The 19,356-nt window shown below is 44.3% G+C and overlaps 4 protein-coding genes across 4 annotated transcripts; 2 read left to right on the top strand and 2 right to left on the bottom strand.

The window, feature by feature from the left end:
* The first annotated feature begins 2,124 nt into the window (after positions 1-2,124).
* LOC115661687 (protein NUCLEAR FUSION DEFECTIVE 4-like) lies at positions 2,125-4,859 on the top strand. Its single transcript, XM_030583904.2, has 2 exons — positions 2,125-2,820; positions 3,548-4,859. Exons 1-2 carry the CDS (start codon positions 2,347-2,349, stop codon positions 4,661-4,663), a joined length of 1,590 nt encoding a protein of 529 aa, XP_030439764.1. The 5' UTR covers positions 2,125-2,346; the 3' UTR covers positions 4,664-4,859.
* Positions 4,860-4,998: 139 nt separating this feature from the next.
* LOC115661698 (protein NUCLEAR FUSION DEFECTIVE 4-like) lies at positions 4,999-8,789 on the top strand. Its single transcript, XM_030583911.2, has 2 exons — positions 4,999-6,467; positions 7,007-8,789. The coding sequence occupies exons 1-2, from the start codon at positions 5,997-5,999 to the stop codon at positions 8,213-8,215; spliced, it is 1,680 nt and encodes a 559-aa protein (XP_030439771.2). The 5' UTR covers positions 4,999-5,996; the 3' UTR covers positions 8,216-8,789.
* A 40-nt stretch (positions 8,790-8,829) lies between these two features.
* Positions 8,830-10,855, bottom strand: LOC115661674 (AAA-ATPase At3g28580-like). The gene has a single exon (XM_030583899.2). It carries the CDS (start codon positions 10,799-10,801, stop codon positions 9,119-9,121), a length of 1,683 nt encoding a protein of 560 aa, XP_030439759.2. The 5' UTR covers positions 10,802-10,855; the 3' UTR covers positions 8,830-9,118.
* A 4,106-nt stretch (positions 10,856-14,961) lies between these two features.
* Positions 14,962-19,183, bottom strand: LOC115693930 (hydroxyproline O-galactosyltransferase GALT6-like). Its single transcript, XM_030621004.2, has 7 exons — positions 18,078-19,183; positions 17,269-17,501; positions 16,889-17,179; positions 16,676-16,804; positions 16,405-16,578; positions 15,490-15,597; positions 14,962-15,400 (listed from the first exon to the last, which is right to left on the bottom strand). The coding sequence occupies exons 1-7, from the start codon at positions 18,919-18,921 to the stop codon at positions 15,191-15,193; spliced, it is 1,989 nt and encodes a 662-aa protein (XP_030476864.1). The 5' UTR covers positions 18,922-19,183; the 3' UTR covers positions 14,962-15,190.
* Between the last annotated feature and the right edge of the window lie 173 nt (positions 19,184-19,356).

Genomic DNA, 19,356 nt, shown 5'->3' with positions numbered 1-19,356 from the left:
CTCGCTAGTTACACCATTTGCTTTACATCATTGAAACAATATGTATAGTTTGGTGACCATTGAAGCCACCCGAAGGAATAATTATCCATTTCTCTAATTGCACAAACTAGCATCGTTACAGAATAGAGAAATGGATTACAATAGAATGAATAATTCATACTAAAATACGTACTTTAATTTTACTCAAAATGAAAAAATTGACTCTCACACGACGGACGGAATATGCTAGTTAGTGCAATTAGAGAAATGGATAACCATTTTCTTTATCTGAATAAAATAGATAGGAGCAAACACTAAATTAATTTTTTAAAAATTGCGCCTACCATGGCTGACTCTCACGTGATTGGAGATTTTGGGATCGATATAAATTATGTATAGCAGATCGGAAGATCAATTTGGTAATATACTCCAATCAACCAAATGTGTAAAAGACAAAAATTACAGATTATCTAAGAAGTACTTTATTCAGAATATGCATAACCCGAATTGGGAAATTTAGAGGTTGGAGGTTTTTTTTTACCCTTCGCCTCAGATTTGATCTCGTTTCATTTTCAAATTTTTACTAACCGATGCGTTTGGTCTCGTTTGACTTATAAATAAGTGCATATCATAAGAGTTGACGATAAATTCGTTGCCATTTTCTTAATTTTTTTAGAAAGAAAATTGTATTCAATGCTCAAAAGAATACATGATAAGTACATTGATTTTAATAGCTAAGAAAATCGAAAGAGAGCAGAGCATCGATAGGGCTAAGCACATACTTATTCTATAAAATAAATCTGTTAAGCAAAATAATCGACGGTTGATCACTGGATCTTGTATCATCATCAATCATCGGTGATGAGCACACGCTGGAAAGTCCATCTCTAATAACTAGGGTGTTGCCTATTGGCAGTGCATGCCTAGGTTCAGCTTCCTCTACATCATCGCCGCACGGAGACAATCACAACAGGTTGAAAAAACACAGATTTAACTTTTGAAAGAGTAAATATTCGTGGTTCAACCGGACGTCAAAGCTCTTACGATCATCATTGAAACTGGAGGAAGAGGACATGTACACGAACAGAGCATGGGTATCGAAACCCCGAAAACAATATTAAACTCTCAAATCTAAATCGGGAGATAAAAGCTCATAGATCTAAAACTAAATGAGGAGAGTTCAAACTCTTATATTTAGATCGGGAGAGAAGAAAAAATTAGAAAACAACAAAAGGACTTGAACAAATAGAAGGGATTTGTAGTTAAATAGGGGTTAATTCCAAAAAAAAGCACCAACTTTAGGTCGAGGGACAATTTTGGCCCGAACTTTTTTTTGTTCCGTAAAAAAGCACTAACTTTAGGTCGAGGGACAATTCTGGCCCAAACTTTTTTTTGTCTCGTAAAAAAGCACCAACTTTCACTTAAATCCCAAATCTGGCCCTTATTGACTTAAAACAATTGATTTTCCAACTAGACTATTCCACCTTAACAATAAATTCACGTAACTTGCTGACTGGATTTAAAGCATTATTCATTGTCTTATTCTCTGAACCACAGCTTGAAGAATAACGGTGAAACTGTTCTTCTCATTCACTTCACCGGCAAGTAAAAAATATCTCCAGATTGAATCTTTCTAGCCAAATTTCGTCGTTTTGTCGTAATCTAAAGTTGTAGACCACCGCCCGTCGACAGATGCCATGGAAGAGATTCGCCAGGCTCACCACCATAACTTTTTTTCTCAAACAAGGGTAACTTCAGACAGAAAGTCAATGGGGGGCTAAATTTGGGATTTAAATGAAAGTTTGTGCTTTTTTACGAGACAAAAAAAAGTTCAGGTCAGAATTGTCCCTCGATCTAAAGTTGATGCTTTTTTATGGGACAAAAAAAAGTTCGGGCCAAAATTGTCCTTCGACCTAAAGTTGGTGCTTTTTTATGAAACAAAAAAAAAGTTCGAGCCAGAATTGTCCCTCGACCTAAAATTGATGCTTTTTTTTTGGAATTAATCCAGTTAAATAGAAGGGCTTTCCCAATATTTAGGAGATAGATAAAACGACAAATCTAAAAAGATGATGCATGGAAAAAAAAAATTAGGTGCGTCCGAACGTGAAAAAGATCAGAATAAACAGAACGACGCAGACAGCTTCGATGGCGGTCTCCCATCAATGAACAGGGATCAGTCAACGCTGGCGATAAGGTTAGATACCAGAGTCAAGTAAGGTGCGACCCTGTCTTTCGCTTCTGTTCCTTCCCAGATCGTGGCCAAGAACAGCAGCAGCAGCAGCAGGGGGAACATCTGAAACTTCCCGAAACGAAACCTTAACGAGAATCGAGAAGCGACCCGGCACGCGGCCAGTGTGAGAGGCGAGCATGGAGAGGAGGGTGGACAACAAGTGGGTGTCGACGATCGCGAGCGTGTGGATCCAGGCCAGCGGCGGCGCGTCCTACACCTTCGGCATCTACTCCTCCACCCTCAAGTCCTCCCAGTCCTACTCCCAATCCACCCTCGACACCGTCTCCGTCTTCAAGGACATCGGTGCCAACGCCGGCGTCATCTCCGGCCTCTTCTACTCCGCCGTCACCGGGGAGCGCGGCCGCTCCGGGCGGTCGGTGCTCTCGCCCGGGCCGTGGCTCGTCCTCCTCGCCGGGGCCGTGCAGTCCTTCGCCGGGTACTTCTTCATGTGGGCCTCCGTCGTCGGGGTGATTGACCCGCCGCCGGTCGCGGTGATGTGCCTGTTCATGTGGGTGGCGGCCCACGCGCAGACTTTCTTTAACACCACCAACGTGGTCAGTGGCGTGCACAACTTCTCCGATTACAGTGGGACAATTGTGGGCATCATGAAGGTATGCGTGCGCATGTGATTGTTGTGGGCTGTTTTCAAAATTCCAATTTTTAGCTGGTGTTATGCGGAGAGAGAGAAACATGTGTGTCCGAATATCAGCGTTAAGAGTTTTTCAATGTTACCCATTGATTGGTCTTCTTCTAGTGCTGGTTAGAATCCTTACATCGCCGCGCCTTCTGAGTCAAGGTTGTGTAATTAGTCCATATGCGTACTCGGAGTGCCTCCACATGACATTGTAAGGATGGTTCTTGGGATATCTTGGTGAATCTAGGAAAGCGTGTTATAAGCTTCACGGATGTTCTTGGCAACGACGTGCTTCATTCTCTCGCCTCCACAGACATGTCAAGATGAAGACAGGGTCCTGAATTAAAGTTTAAACTAGAGAAATCTGAGATTCTGTTTCCGAGTTGATTTAGTTGTTGCAGTTGATTTGTTCTTGTAAGTGACTACTGTTAATCTCTGTGCAAATTGTAGTGTGCTTTTCATGAGGGATCACATATAAGGGAAGCCATGTGAGGGGAGAAATTGCTGCAGAAATGAATTTTAGAAGTGATTGGAAAGACTTGCTGTTTGGTCCAATTAAAAATTGAACTCAAAGGTGAAATTTGGGGAAGGTAGGGAAAATGGTTAAGAATCAATCTGATTATTAGTTCAATAGCAGGATCTCATGTGCTAGTCTGCTTCTAAATGTGTTCTTGAGTGCCAATATCTACCTTGTTCTGGCGCAGGGCTGTCTTGGTCTGAGTGGAGCTATACTAATCCAAGTGTACTATACAATGCTCAAGGACCAGCCGAGTGCCTTCATTCTGATGCTAGCATTTTTACCAACATCCGTGTCGCTCATGCTCATGCTTTTGGTACGAATCTACGACACGAATGCAATGGGAGACAAGAAGCATTTGAATAGCATCTCTGCAGTCGCTCTGATCATTGCTGCTTATCTCATGATCTTAATAATTCTGGAGAACATCTTTACCATGCCGTTATGGTCACGTATCCTAACGTTCATAGTTCTGCTATTTCTGCTTTTTTGGCCTCTTAAAACGGCGATTGTGGCAATGAGGGGGGAAAGGGAAGGATTGTCACAGCCGTCGTCTTCTGAGCAGAGTCCATTGTTGTACGATCCGCCGCAAGTAGTGTCCGAGAAAGTTTCGGAAGACATGAATATTATACAGGCGATGTGTACTGCGGACTTCTGGCTGTTGTTTGTAGCCATGGTGTGTGGGCTCGGCTCTGGATTAGCCACCATAAACAACATCAGCCAAATCGGAGAATCCCTCGGATACACCACCGTCGAGATCAACACTTTGGTCTCCCTATTGAGTATATGGAACTTTCTAGGTCGCTTCGGAGCCGGATATGTTTCTGATGTCTTGCTTTACAAGAGAGGTTTCACGAGGCCGTTCTTGATGGCTTTTACTCTGCTCATCATGACGGTCGGTCACATAATCATTGCTTCCGGCTTTTCAGGAAATCTTTATGTGGGCTCAGTCCTCGTGGGCGTTTGCTACGGTTGCCTGTGGTCGTTGATGCCCACGATCACTTCGGAGATATTCGGCGTTGGACACATGGGCACCATTTTCAACACCATAGCCATAGGTAGTCCCGTCGGATCGTACATCCTGTCGGTGAGAGTGATCGGATATATCTATGATGAGGAAGCGACGGGGGAGGATAACTCCTGTTACGGCACTCATTGCTTCATGCTGTCGTTCTTCATAGTGGCATCCGTTGCCTTCTTCGGTTTCCTGGTCGTTCTGGTGTTGTTCTTCCGCACAAGAAGTTTCTACAAGCTAATTCTTCATAGAAGATCGCAGCATTCGCAGCTCACAGCGGTTGAGTGAATTCCTTGATTAGTTTGTTCTTTTTCATGCCATTTCCTTGTTGTATTCCGGACCAAGTGAAATTCTGAGCGCTACATAATACCCATATGTCTCCCTCGTTTTTCTTAGGGGAGAGAGAGAGAGAGAGATGGAGATCTGATCAATTATTGGCTACGACTTGTCCTTATCGAGCAGTTTTCCGTTAATTTTTGCTTTCTGCCTTGGCATTACCTCTCGTTCAGTTTGTTGTACTATCTCCATTTTCGACCCGACAAATGTCGAACATGGCGAGAATTATGAGTTTTATCAGGTGCAGAAGTTAAAGCACCGAAGATCTCGGAAGTTTCATAATGGGCAGGGTCCCTCCTGAGGAATGCCTCTGATGCCTTTTGAGTCACCTCCATCATTACCGGGATAGTGAGGGAATGTGTATATGTTCTAGTTGCACCATTGCTCTGTCATTAGGCTTGAGCAGATGAAAATGTCCTGTAAACATTCGGATGCTCATAGGACAGCAGCTGCATTTGAGTTTGAAAATCGACAGGAAATGGAATTTCAAAGCTGCATTTACTTTGATTAAACTCGAACTATACTGGGATGAGCTCCAATCAAGAGGGTCATACCCGACTTGTCCATAGGATTGAAGCATTCAGATCAAGAGGCCGTGGACCCTCCGCGTGACGACATCATCCTGCGACTTCGGTTTCACCTTATGCGGTTCATGTGAACTTGCCTCCTCAAATGAATCCAAGGCTAACTTGGGCTATTTCTCCAACAGCGTTGATTAAAATGTCAAGTTACTGTTTACTGTTGGATCAGAGATCAACATGAAGGAACACTACATACCAGACTTGGTCCCACGGTTCATAAAATGACTGCATATTCAACCTCTGGAACCATTGAAGCTCCCATCTAACTTATTCTGCACACCCCCTTTACTCCTTAGGCGAAGAAAAATAGAAAAAACTCATGAAAAATAACACAGTTCGCAAGTTGCCAGCTTAAAATGCAGCGAGACAGAAACGTTGGTACAGACGTGTGCCGGATTACTTGGTTCAGTCTTCTTTGTCGTGTTGCACATCATTACTCTCTGCCTGTGTGTGTGCGGAGGTATGAACTAGCCAGGTAGGACCGATGCCACGTGGAGGCCACATGGCCCAGGTGTCTCGTACCGGCCACCATCATCATCAACGTCCGCAACGCCGACAAGACACAGTGGAACCAAGAAAGCATCAATCATCACCCAGAGTCGAATCCCACCCGACCACTCGTCAGGGCCGTCACAACATCACCAGGCCTCTCAAGGCGGCGGCGGCGGCGGCGACGAACGCCGCCACCCCCACGTCGGAGAAAGATGGAGACCCGCCGACGGCGCGAGAAGAAGCTGAGCAACAAGTGGGTGTCTACCGTGGCGAGCATCCTGATCCAGTGCACCAGCGGCTCCCTCTACACCTTCTCCGTCTACTCCCCCGCCCTCAAGTTCACCCAGGGCTACTCCCAGTCCACCCTCGACGCCATCTCCGTCTTCAAGGACTTTGGCGCCAACTGCGGCGTCCTCTCCGGCCTCCTCTACTCCCACGCCAGTGATCCCCTCCGCCGTGGCGGGCCGTGGGTGGTCCACCTCGCCGGGGCGGCCCAGAACCTGGTGGGCTACTCCCTCATATGGGCATCCGTCGCCGGGATCTTGCGCCGGCCTCCCGTGGCGGTCGTGTGCATGTTCATGTTGGTCGCCGCGCATGCGCAGAGCTTCTTCAACACCGCCGATGTCGTCACAGCAGTCCAGAACTTCCCCGAGTACAGCGGTACTGCTGTTGGGATCATGAAGGTGCTTGATTGAGTGTGAACATTTAACTTTCTGGATTGGTCATCGTTGTTTTGAATTTTCTTTCTTTTCACTTGTTTGAATTTCAAGATTTTACCTTCACTGGTGTTCAAAGTTTGCTCACTCGTAAAGATTAATGATGTACAGGAATTGGGGTTTTTTATGTTCTTCTTTTGGATGTCATCCCATAAATTGCATCATGTCGTCTGCTGAAAGTGCAGCTTCTGTATTGATTCCAGACAAGTAAAACTGATGTTTGATCATGATACACGAGCAGCATAGAGTTGAAAAAATATATTGCAATATGTGTGAGGACAGTTTTGTTGAGTGCTTAAGAGGCACTTGAAATAGTTAAAACCTGTGGAAATTGGACAAATCATTGAGAACAAGATTGTCGATATTATTTAGAAGTGCTCTACTTACCTTTGCTCTAATGTTTTTTCCTTTTTATGGGGGGTCAAAATAATGTTTTTTCCTTTGCTCCACTGCATTTTACAGTTAATCAGTTTGGTTGGATGGTTGTTGAATCCTTTCCTTTGTAGGGTTTTATTGGTTTAAGTGGAGCTATACTGATCCAAATATATCAGACAGTATTCAACGAGAACCCCGCTGCGTTTCTCCTAATGCTTGCCCTATTACCAACGATTAATGCTCTGCTCCTCATGGGATTCGTAAGAATATACAATGCGAGTGCAGCGGAAGAGAAGAAACACCTATATGCTTTGTCCTTGGTTGCTCTCGTCGTTGCAGCTTATCTCATGGTTGTCATAATGTTGGAAAACATCTTCAAGTGGACGTTCTTGTTGCATCTTTCAGCGTTAGTTTTGCTGCTTCTGTTGCTCTTTTCACCTGTTTTTGTTGCTGCTAGAGCCCTGCAAGGAGATCTCAAGAATGCTGAACAGACGCTGTCGATTGAAGGTGTGGATCAGAATAGCTATCTCGACCAGATAGAGCGTTACGAGACGATTTATGATGGAGAAGAAGATCTGACTGGTTCCGATTATCAGATTGTACCTGGTGACATTAATGAAGAAATCAGTAAAGATGAAGACAACGACCAGCAGCTCGAAAAAGACCTAGATTTGTTGCAAGCTATGCGCACTATGGACTTCTGGATATTATTTCTAGCCATGGCATGTGGCATGGGGTCGGGACTTGCCACGATCAATAACATCGGCCAGATAGGAGGATCTCTGGGTTACACCAGCGAAGAAGTGAACGGTATGATCTCCTTGTGGAGCATATGGAACTTTCTTGGTCGTTTTGGGGCCGGATTTGTATCTGACTTCTTCTTACACTCCAAAGGGTGGGCTCGGCCATTGTTCATGGCCATAACTTTAGCTGCTCTCAGCGTTGGTCATGCGGTCATTGATTCTGGCCTGCCTGGTGCTCTGTACGTGGGTTCCGTTTTGGTGGGCGTGTGCTATGGCTCACAGTGGTCGCTGATGCCAACAATCACATCCGAGATATTCGGTGTGGGTCATATGGGCACCATATTCAATACCATCACCATGGCGAACCCCGTCGGATCGTACATCTTCTCCATTAGAGTGATCGGGTATATCTACGACAAAGAAGCATCAGGGAAAGGGCACAAATGTAAAGGAACAAAGTGCTTCATGTTGTCTTTCTTCATTATGGCGGGCACTACTCTTTTGGGTTCTCTTGCGGCGTTGCTATTATTCTTCAGGACGAGATACTTCTATAGTCGGGTTATACTCAGACGAATACGACATTCCTCGAGGTTGTAAATAGTTAGTTTATCGATGTGGTAGATTTCTTCCTGAAGAGATTTACTCGAGTTTGATTGTGGTAAGTCTTAAAGGTGAGGGAGGCACCCTATGAGGGATTGGGAATAATAGTCAGTTTTTTATCTTTCTAGTCATGAGCAGAGATTGCAGGTTGATCAGCCTAGTGAAAATTGCCCGGCCTCAGGCCTTGATGGAGTTCCTCAGTCCATAACACAGACAACTGCATCACACCTCAGATGCCGGAGTGGTCTTGTTAGCCAAGCAATGGAGTCCGACTTAGTACGCAAGAGAGTTTGGTTAGTGCAAGTGCCAGCCGAGAATTTTATCTTCATCGCAAGTTATGTTTGGTCTGCCGGTCGTGCAAGTGTCACATAAATAATGCTTGAGCCGAAACTTTTATTATGGCCCTGTTTCCTTTGTCTTCTATAGTGATCCTAATAATGGCTATCTGCCTTTGGCCAGTTGGGTCGGTTGGATGTCGTATAGAAACTCTTCTCTGGCTATTTGGCTCGTTGTCTATCCTTTGTAACTCTGATTTTCGGTTTTGAGTGATCAAAAAACTGTTTGAAGTGTACTTGAATTCTCTTTTCAAGTGAAGCCATCTTGTTCCACAGTTACTGGATAATATGATGGGGCCAATTTCATAAATGCCATAAAGGGTCCCTAGTAAACAGCATAAGCTTTTCTAGAAAAGAGAAAAGCATAGACAAAAGGAAAAACGATCAAATTCTATCTTTGAACCTCCCAAGCATGTCGCCTGGACAAAACCTTTCTTTCTCAAAAACATAGGAAAAGTCATTTCATCAATTACTACACAAGACCACAAATCATCATGGCTTTTTGTGGCTGGATAATCAGTATTACCATAAAGATGATGCCGCAAATGCTGTAGCTCGTTCCCGATCAGTCTTTCGTCCGAACGGCGTCTTCCTTGGCAGGCCCGTCTCTATATTCAGCAGCAGCTCCTTTCACGCCTTCCTTGGCAGCCTCGTCTATGGATTCGTTGGTTTTATTCGCAGCAGCAGCAGCCGTTTCCTTTGCTTCCTCAAGGGCCTGAATCAACCTCGACAGACATTTCTCGGCATCATCATTTGGGGATTTGGGCATGAGGTTCTCAGCAACATCAGCAGGAGTGATGTTCACTTCACTCATCAAGCCACAGACCGCATCGAACATCGGGTGCGTTTCGAGACAGAGGTAATTCTTGGCCAGCACTTTGAACCCCTCGAAACAGCAATACGAAAGCTCGATGTGCTTGTCCATCCTACCCCTCCTTATGAGCGCAGGATCCAACTTCTCCAGATAATTGGTGGTGAAGACAATGAGCCTCTCTCCTCCACAAGCAGACCACAACCCATCAATGAAATTCAAGAGCCCCGAAAGAGTGACCCGACTGGTGGTGGTATCTTCATACGGTTCTTTCCTAGGAATATCCTTGTTGAGCTTGTCCACGTTCTCATCCTCCAAGGGCAGCTTCTCACCCTTCTTCTTCCTCTGCCCCGTGAGGTCGAGAGAGCAGTCGATGTCCTCGATCACGACGATCGACTTGCTTGTCGTCTCTATCAGCAGCTTCCGGAGCTCGGTGTTGTCCTTGACCGCCGTGAGCTCGAGGTCGTACACGTCGTAGTGGAGGAAATTCGCCATGGCGGCGATCATGGTGGACTTGCCCGTGCCAGGAGGCCCATACAGGAGGTAACCCCTCTTCCAAGCCTTCCCAATCCTGGCATAAAAATCCTTGCTTTTGCTGAAAGTCACCAAGTCCTCCAAAATCTCCCTCTTCTTCTCGGGCTCCATCGCCAGCGTGTCGAACGTGGCCGGGTGCTCGAAAGCGATGTGGCTCCACATAGTGGACTTCATGGCCAGCCATTTGTAACCTGGTGAGTTCGTGTACAGCTTCCTCTGCCTGTTTCTTGATCGTATCTCCTTCCCTTCCCTGATCACATGCTTCAGATAGGACTCGGCGATGACCTCTCTATGCTTCTTGTGGAATGTCAGCCTGTAAAACCGCTTCTCCTGCTCCGGATAATAAGTCATGGACCGCGACGGCGTCGCCGACATGATCTTGTTCGAGCCCCACCAGACCTTGACCCCCTGGTACTCGTCGGTGACCCTCTCGGACTCCTCGATGGTCAGGACCAGGTTGCTGTCCTTGCCCATCTCGGCCTTGAGCCGCTTGGCGCTCTTGGCAGTGTTCTTGCTCAGGTAGGCCTCCACGGCGGCGTAGGCCTCGCTCCGCCGGAGCCGGTCGCCGGTGTACTCGTGGACGGAGATCTTGATGTAAGGGTAGAAGCAGGAGGTGAGCCTGTGGGTGTACTTCTCGAAGTAGCGGCGGAGCTCGTAGGGGCAGTACTGCCTGATGATGGCCCAGATGAACATGAAGCTGGCCAGGGCCGACCCCATGGTCGCCCACATTTCCATCACCGTCGGCGGCATCATCGTCGCCATCAGCATCCTCATGGTCGTCGGTCTCGCCGGCAGCCGCTGGTCTAGCTTCCCTCTGTTCCTGCTCCTTCTGGGTGACGACGGGTCTTGTGGGTCTGTCTGGTTTTCGCTTTCTTGGGTGAGATTGAGCATGGGTTTGTCCATGGACTCTCTCTCTCTCTCTCTCTCTCTCTCTCTCTCTAGGTAAGCAGAGGAAGTGGAAGGAGAAGGAGAAGGAGAAGGAGGAGTTGGCTTTTCATGGTGTGTTTCCCCCGTGTAAAGTTGAGAGGAAAAAGAGAGTAGGTGGACAATGAGGAAAAGGCCGGTGTTTATCAACATGAAAAGATATGGAGTTTTGCAATAATACAGATATTGTGATGTTGCCCTTTTTTTTCCACCTTTTTCTTCTTTTTTCTGATATTGTACTACTTATAAAGGGATAATGACACATACGGTCCCCGAATTTTAATCTAATATATAATGTGATCCATGAACTTTTAATTTATTCAATATAGTCTCCGAATTTTAGTCTAATATTCAATGTGATCTTTGAACTTTTAATCTGTTTAATATGATTCCTGAATTTTTGGCATGTTAAATGTAGTCTCTGAATTATTTGAAAATATTTGAGAATCATATTGAACAAATTAAAAACTCAAGGGCCATATTAAATATTGGGCTAAAGTTTAAGGATTATATTGAATAAATTAAAAGTTTAGGGATCACGTTGCATATTATATCAAAGTTCAAGAACTGTTTGTGTCATTATCTCTATAAATTATATGGGTTTTTTTTTTTTTTAGAATATAAATTATATGGGTTGCTTGTCTTAATGAGTGGCATTGCGGACTACTGTAGCCCAATTATATTTCGACAAGTGGTGTCTAGTCTTTGCTTAGCTTCTAAAAGACAACATCGTTAGCCAAATCTTTCTTCTTTTCACAAATTTTTCTGCCGCTATTGCCGCCTTTTAAAGGCAATATCGTAATTTTCGTATGAATTAAACAATAATTTGTAACGATATTCTAAGATGCGCGGAAAAAATTTAATTTTCCATGTCATGAAATCGAAATTATTTCGTGTTCCCGTGTTATTATATGAGATTAGTGGGACACTTGATTTTTTATTCATTTAGGATGGAGATCCACATCATCGAAGGAATAATTTAACATGATTAATCTAAAATTTATAGTTATGAGACGACTTGGACAAGAGGTATGTGGATCCCCTCGTGTGCTTCCTTTTCCTTCCGGTAAAGGAACAAACTTTGTGCAATCAGCACTTACAAAACGTGCCCGTGCCCGGTCTTCTTGTATATTACATAAATTTAATAAAAGGAGAAAGCAAACAATTAGGAATTTATTATATTACATTTTCTTCTTGTTACATTTTTATATAAGAGCTTGAAGTAGATGAAAATGCAATTATTTGAAATAAGGTCCACTTTAGACCCTTTTTTGAGAAAATAAAAGAACTTCAAACCTTTATTTGGAATTTTCCCTATTCCAAATGTGAGATTCGTTGCATTTGCTTTTTCTCCCTTGGTGTCACGAGCAAGCCATCAAACGGTTGGGTGCTTTGTATAATTTTTAGTAATTTGGAAATTAGTCTATGAATTACAAACTTCTTTTTAATCCGTTACCTGCCTTGAGCGAAGATATCACAAAATTGTATGTCTTTTTGTTCTTTTTATCTCTGACTTGTTTTTACGTCCATTTTTACCCTGGAATATCGGCTGAAGAAAAGGGAGAACAGTCAATTTGACCTGGGAGAGTTTGAGTCCGACATGAGTGTTCGCAGAAGGTAAGTTCTTTGAAGTTGCATTTCGAGAGTCACTTGTTGGACTCGCTGGTTAAAAAATGGCAAAAAAGATACTGATTGTCACGAAGAGGTGTATTGATGATTAATTATGAGCGTACATTGACCTTTTGTGCACATTAATTCTATCGACCCACGTCGTTGGAGAATGGATTTTGGTCATTCGCGATCCATAAGTTCATAAGTCCCTTGTACTATACTTTCTACACTAATTAGACGGAGATCATGCAAAAAAAAGTATTGTAATCAAAGATTTTCGAAAGATGCCATTTCAATATCTCATAATATTTTCAACAACAAAAAAATATCTCATAATATATTAACATGATATCAATAATCGATTATGGGTCTCTGTCTACCATACATAAGATGATGACAAATTCAGCACCTAATTAGACATGCTGCTTTACTTGTAACTTTGCATATAATATGCTACCTTAATTATGATAATCATCCAGTTTTATGAATTCAATGAAATACATGAGAAATGTCATCGAACTTTTGTCCAATATGTAATGTGATCTTTGAATTTTGAACTCGTTTAATTTTATCCATGAATTCCAATTTAATGTTTAATGTAATTCTTAAACTTTTAATTTGTTTAATATGATCATATTGAATAAATTAAAAATTTAATATATACTAAAAGTTTAGAGACCATATTGAATAAATTAAAAATTCATTGATCACGTTACATATTAAATTAAATTTAAGAGTTTGCGTTGAATAAATTAAAAATTTATAATTTCTTTCACGCAATGGGTCAAAATTTTTCGGGATAACATCGCCTCGAATCGGTAGTGTCAGGCACAATAATGATTGTGCACAGGAGACCGAATAGCGACGGAGTACGTGGCGGGGAGCGAGTGGTGGGAAGGAAGTTGGAGTACAGACTACAGAGAACGAATTGAAAAGGACGAATTCGGGTCGGACTTGGTCACTTTCAATCTGACAAAAGACGACGAATTTGGACGATTCAGAAGTCACGTCGCTCGCGTGGGCATTGCTTGTCCTCTTTTCCCCTTTCTCCCCTCTCTCCATTTCCCAATTTTAACCCAAAAGAGAACCGGCACAGCTCTCGTCCCAGCTCCAAGAAAACTATCTCTAGTGGAAAAAAAATTAAAAATAAAAATATAGCGAAGTAAAAACTTCTTAATGTCTCGACAATGATTTAATGCCCCCACCCCCACCCTCCCCCAAAAAAAAATAAATTTAAAAAAGAAAAAACAAACCAAGAATGCTTAAATCGAAGACTTTGGCCTTAAGTTTCTCGTTCTTTGTATAATTCGCGATGATGTGATGAGAAGTCAGCCCAACATTACTTGATCAAATAGCGAGTCCACTTTCGAATGGGCCACAAGGATTTGGGAAGGATGTATATGGGCCTGTCTGGTTGGTCGTCACGGGCTAGATTGGATGGGCCCGTTAATCGTTATTGGGCTTTGGGGCCTCCGACCCGCCGAAATCGACGGCCCATTGCCTCTGTTTTGTTGAGAAAACTCGAAAGAAAAAGAAAAAAACACGCCCGAAGTAAGGTCGTTTTCTCAGAGTGCCCCCCCGCATACTTGACGTTGCGTCAAAGTGTCCCTGAACTCGAGACCTTTATATCAACAGGCCCCGGAAAAAATTTCCGGCGGACGAACGGGTGCCCGTTGTTACGTGCTCGTTTCCCACGACAATTGGGGGGGTATCTTTGTGCAAAAATAAGAAATGTGCAAAAAATTTAAGAATAAAAATAAACCTAGACATTGAGAGGGAAAGAGAAGGAGCGAGAGGCATTCATCGTCCCTTGACAAGTTCGAACAAATCAAGTCGCGGTCGTCGCCCCCTATGGTCACGAAAGAGCTTTTGCTGATCAAGCCTCAATGGGCGAGCGGGTCACTAATTATGAATGCACCGTTGTGAATGCTCTCGTTGCTCGAAAAATTTAAGGAGGAAGATTCGGGGTCGTCACTGATTATCTACAAAATGTGAATCCATCGCCGAGTCAAGACACGGGATTCATTCCTCCAATAATAATAAGTCAAGAACAGAACATTTGCCTCCGCGTGCGTGTCCACTCAAAATCACATGCGAAACGATGCCCGACAGAAGCCGCTCCACTCCGAGGATGCGTGTCGCTGATCGCGTCTGGTCGGAAGGCGCTGAACAATAATAACCTCCACACCCACCAGTTACCACTTTCTGAATAGTTCGTCGAACGACCCATCTATCTAATCCGCAACACCAAAAACGCATTTCGCTAGTCTTCCACGACTCCTCGAAAAGGTGGGTTCTTGCTTGCTTAGAGTGCGCAAGACGCAGTCCATTGAAAAAACAAGGGGAGAAAGGTGTCAATCTTTTTACCAAGTATCCGATACCATGTAACATTTTCAGCTTCTAGAGCAAAATCCCTGTCCTACAAAGTAAGTTAAGAGGAGCGGTCGGCATGACAAATGATGCCCCAACTGATCCCGTGTGATCAAGCGCTGACTTGAAACCAACCAATGAACCGTGGGACAAGAAAATGCTCGCGAATCGAATAAACCTGTTAGATAGAACTGAAGAGATAACTGGATGGGTGGAAATAATGAATGAATGATTAATCCTCGAGCATCCTAGAACCTAGATACACCCGACTCTCACCGCTACCACGATCTGTAGTATATACACAACGCGTCGTGGCTATGCCTGCAAAACTTGTCTGCCTCTCTCTCTTCTATGGTTTCTCCTCCTCCCTTCCGCGACGGAGCCCTGTCATCTCATGTTGCAGCACAAAGGCCGGCCTTGTTCTTGCAACTTCTCCCACATGCAGATCATCTGCCTCGGAGACTGATAGTGCGCGGTGTAGTAATCCTTTATGCACCCGAATTGGCAGAACTTGTAGCTATGCACGTACTCCACAGGTCTTGAGCTGTTGAACTGCTCCACCCACATCCCCACGCTCACGTCCTCCATCTTGAACAGCTGCATGAGGGATTGCACGGCAGCCATAAGTCAATCGAATAAACGCAAACACAAACAACTAAATCATGATTATCTTTTCATATGCATACCCTTAGTCTAAGCCTCTCAAACTCGGACACGATGAAGTGTGCAATGTCAGAGGACAAAACGTAGCCTGGTCCGTTTGCATAAGGCGGATACTCTTCCTCGGGCCATTCCTGGAATGAAAATCGTAAAGAGAGGTAAGAAAACTGAGGCATGGAAAATGAAAGTATGTCTCATCGATCTCGAAAAAGATCACTTCCATCCAATCAGGCAAGTATGAACCGAGAAAAACAGCATAAGTAAAAAGGATAAAATGTTAAAGATCCAGAGAGGTTATTCTCTCTTTCTTTTGGTTCTTTCCAAAGGTATTGATCTCTTCTAAAAATTAAATATACTCCTCAACGGCATCATTAAGTGCTTAGATGTAACTTGTCCCGTGCTTTTCGATGATGCATCTACAAAGACCACACAATACAGATTTGCACAAAGGGTTGCATATATATCGCATAAATTTAGTGAGCAAGAAGGTTACAAAAAGGTGGAATGATAAAGCAACAGTGCTTTGCAGGAAACTAAGGCATCACTCTGGGTGTAGAAGAAAGTAAATGGAGTGAGCTAGAAACATCAAATTGGAAGCGGTCTAGTCAATCTGGATGCTTAAAAGGGTTGAGTTGCAGAGTAACCACATGCTACACCCATGCAATATTGTGCAGAATCTCACCAAAAGCTCCCGAGTATTCAAGCCAAACCACTCAATCACCAGACAACCAGAGAAGGGGAATCGAAGAGTAGCAAAGAGAGAAGATTCTGCCATCCCTTGTGTAGTTAAGGAGATAAAATCCTAGATTCAAACTGCTCTCACTTTTAAAGGAGCCCTTCATTCGTTTTTGAGAGACAATCAGGCTTGTAGAAAGGCAACGCAAGAAGATCAACCCAAAGAGCCTAACGCTGACAAAACCGAACCATGGAGAACTCCGTACCTCATATGTGACTGCCCATTTTCCGTACCGAAGGGGCTTATGGTAGTAGTTGACGTTCCCAATATACAAGCTCTTTCCTTCGGGTACCTTCTTGACTTCATCCATAACTGCATCCAACCTCACAAATGTATCGTCGTCACATTTCATCACGTACTTGGCCGACACTTTGCGAACCTGAAAACAGCCAATTCAAGAAAGACTCGCAAGTAAGTCCACCTTTGAGAGGAAGAATATCGGTTTTCCTGTTGTATAGAAAAATCCCTCAACTCACCCCATATTCGCAAATGGCCACTGTTTTGAGCACAACGAGGTCATAATTATCCATGTAAGGGACTATAACAATGTCACCGAAAAACTCTGCCTCTTTCTTCAATTCCGCATTCACTTCCTTCCGAGGATGCTGCCCATACATGAAGTGAAAACATTATTATGACCCCTCGAGAATAAACAACACATACGACCAACTCTAGGTATCTCTTCTTACCAATGCTACGAAGAAGCGAGCTACCACATTCGAAGATTTGATAAGCTTATGCTGCATCCAGGACTTCCTCACAGCCATTCGCTCTGCGAAATGGTTACCCGCTGAAAGGATGCCAACAAACATTTCTACAGGTTTTTCAGGAAAAGCTGGGGCTTGCCATTTTCTTGACATATCAAGATGTCTCTGTGGAGCATAATTAGGATGTAAAGTTGGTAGAGAAGCGGCGAATAGGGAATGCACATCAATATCGCCATTTAAAGTCAGGCCAGTCGCATCTTCAAGAGCAAAACCCTGTTGAAATTGGAGAGAACGTAAACCAATAGAGCAAGATAATGAACCTTAACAATGAGGTCGTCAGAATGCATATCGTTGTTACTCACAGTGCGATAGGGAAAAGATGCGATGTGCCTCCCGTCGACACTAACATGATAACCCTCCAATCCAGCACTAAGAGTTAGAACGAAGAGCTTGCCTTCGGCAAATGGATATGGCCAATCAACCGCCACCTTCTTTGTCCGTCCTATGAGCCGGTTCAACCACCACGATGTCTTGGACTCCTCAGAGTGATCATCATCATCACGGATCCACTTCTCACACTTCAACTGGCCGTCAACTGCAATGAAGCGCACAACAAACCAATCAAACATCTCTTGGAGTGTGCCAATGCAACCCAGGCAATTCCTTTTTCAAATCATAATCAGCACGATCTGAAGCTTATGCAGACTAGGTGCTTAACATATTTGCAACCACTAATAAGTTCTATAAACTACATCCTAACTAAAATAAACAGAACTTACATCTTCCACAATGACACCCGTACCAAGATCCGTGAAGTCCCTATTTTTCAAAGATTACAATTTTTTTAATCTCAATATCATCAACACTGAAGAAAGCTAAGCACAAACATGGGTAAAAAATCACTCTTTTCACTCTGTGATCACCCACACAAATAAGAAACTAAAAGAAAAAACTCACCAGTCCCTTCATCAACAAATGGAGTTTCATATTTTTTCTAATAATAAGAACACTTGATATTGAAGTCCCTATTTTTTTTTTCCAGATTAACCTTCGTTCTTTTTCTCTATATTATCAACAGTTGAAGACAGCTACGCACAAACAGGGGTAAAAAAATATAATTCTTTTCACAATGATCCACCCACATAAGCAAGTACCAAATCAGAAAACTCACCAGTCTCTTCATCAGCCTTAGATTTCCACCCTTCGCACCGCTGTGCCGTCCCCCATTGCATCCTGTAACAAGTGTTCTGCTCGATCACCGGCTTCCCGCTCCAATCACCCTTCAACCTCGGATTCAAATGCAGAATCCGGGGCGGCTCCTCGCCCTCGACGATCCTCAACCCCTGCAGCTCCATGTGAAACTGCGAAACCATCACCGCCTCGTCTCCTTCCCTCAACAGAGATATCTTCGGATCGTGCTCCGCATGGGCTGGCCTCGGTTTCCCGACAACCGTTATGTGCGACCCCAGCGTGAGCCCGCATGGCAACACCATCAACCTCTTCCGGTTCAGGAACTCCGACCCAGATAGAGACACCGAATGCGGGCACGATTCCCACCCATTCTCGTGCTTCTGGCTGATGACATTCGGCTTCCCAGATTGCAATTCATCCCAAAACTTGCGACCCACGTCCCAAGCGACCTTCGCCGACTTGTGGAGCTCGGAGAACCCGCCCGTAACGCCAGTCTTCCACGTCTTCTCGAAGTTCAAGCCCGACACGACGTTCCGGGGCTCGACGGCCCCGGCGGGGGCCAACTCGTCCGAGTCCTGAGAAACGGTGACGTGGGGCCGAGCCGGGGCGTCCTTCTCTTGCAAGTCGCGGCCGGTCTGGAGCTGGGCCTGAGGGCGGGAGAGGGTTTCTTGGGAGAGCGCATTGAACCCAGATAAGAAGACGAAGGGGATCTCTACAGTTACTAAAACTACGTACAACAAGCCCACGCAGATCAAGATTTGGAGCGACCTCTGCCTCGTCAGCGCCAAGACCATGTCCAGCTTCTCCGATTTGGCCTTCTTCATCGATCAAAGGAAGGATCTTTAACCCCCCGAACCAAGAGGTTCCAAGTCCCTCCCTTTCGAAGAGAAACGAGAAAGGGTTCAGCGCTCCCGCGATGATCGAGGAAACCCTAACTCTCAAACTCCGAAACAGGCGAAACTCGGAGAGAGAAACGCAGAGAGAGAGAGAGAGAGAGAGAGAGAGCGTTAGGTCATCGACGCAGGTTGCAGAAGAACCTGAACGCGCAGGGGAAGGAGAAGAGGAACAGAGAGAGAAAGAGAGAGAGAGAGAGAGGAGATCAAAAGGGAGACACGGAAGAGAGAGAGTGATACCGTCGGTCGGTGGAAGCGTTTCTTTCTGGAAAAGAGAATATTGCCCCTTTTTAAGAATTCAAATTTCGCATATAATAATATTAATAATAATAATAGCAACAAATATAATGGGGGACCTTTTCAAAC

Source organism: Syzygium oleosum, unplaced genomic scaffold (assembly GCF_021117445.2).
Source record: "Syzygium oleosum isolate NSW1041296 unplaced genomic scaffold, Sole_v2.1 Sole_v2.09, whole genome shotgun sequence".
Taxonomy (NCBI): Eukaryota; Viridiplantae; Streptophyta; class Magnoliopsida; order Myrtales; family Myrtaceae; genus Syzygium; species Syzygium oleosum.
This window is presented reverse-complemented; position numbering and strand designations above follow the sequence as displayed.

Excerpts from the sequence above, each read along its gene's own strand:
- LOC115661687 (XM_030583904.2), top strand. The coding sequence starts at position 2,347 with ATGGAGAGGAGGGTGGACAACAAGTGGGTGTCGACGATCGCGAGCGTG. Across the intron at positions 2,821-3,547 it reads CAATTGTGGGCATCATGAAG|GGCTGTCTTGGTCTGAGTGG; the intron begins GTATGCGTGCGC and ends GTTCTGGCGCAG.
- LOC115661698 (XM_030583911.2), top strand. The coding sequence starts at position 5,997 with ATGGAGACCCGCCGACGGCGCGAGAAGAAGCTGAGCAACAAGTGGGTG. Across the intron at positions 6,468-7,006 it reads CTGCTGTTGGGATCATGAAG|GGTTTTATTGGTTTAAGTGG; the intron begins GTGCTTGATTGA and ends TTTCCTTTGTAG.
- LOC115661674 (XM_030583899.2), bottom strand. The coding sequence starts at position 10,801 with ATGGACAAACCCATGCTCAATCTCACCCAAGAAAGCGAAAACCAGACA.
- LOC115693930 (XM_030621004.2), bottom strand. The coding sequence starts at position 18,921 with ATGAAGAAGGCCAAATCGGAGAAGCTGGACATGGTCTTGGCGCTGACG. Across the intron at positions 16,805-16,888 it reads CTCGCTTCTTCGTAGCATTG|CATCCTCGGAAGGAAGTGAA; the intron begins GTAAGAAGAGAT and ends ATGTATGGGCAG. Across the intron at positions 16,579-16,675 it reads TGGCCATTTGCGAATATGGG|GTTCGCAAAGTGTCGGCCAA; the intron begins GTGAGTTGAGGG and ends GGCTGTTTTCAG.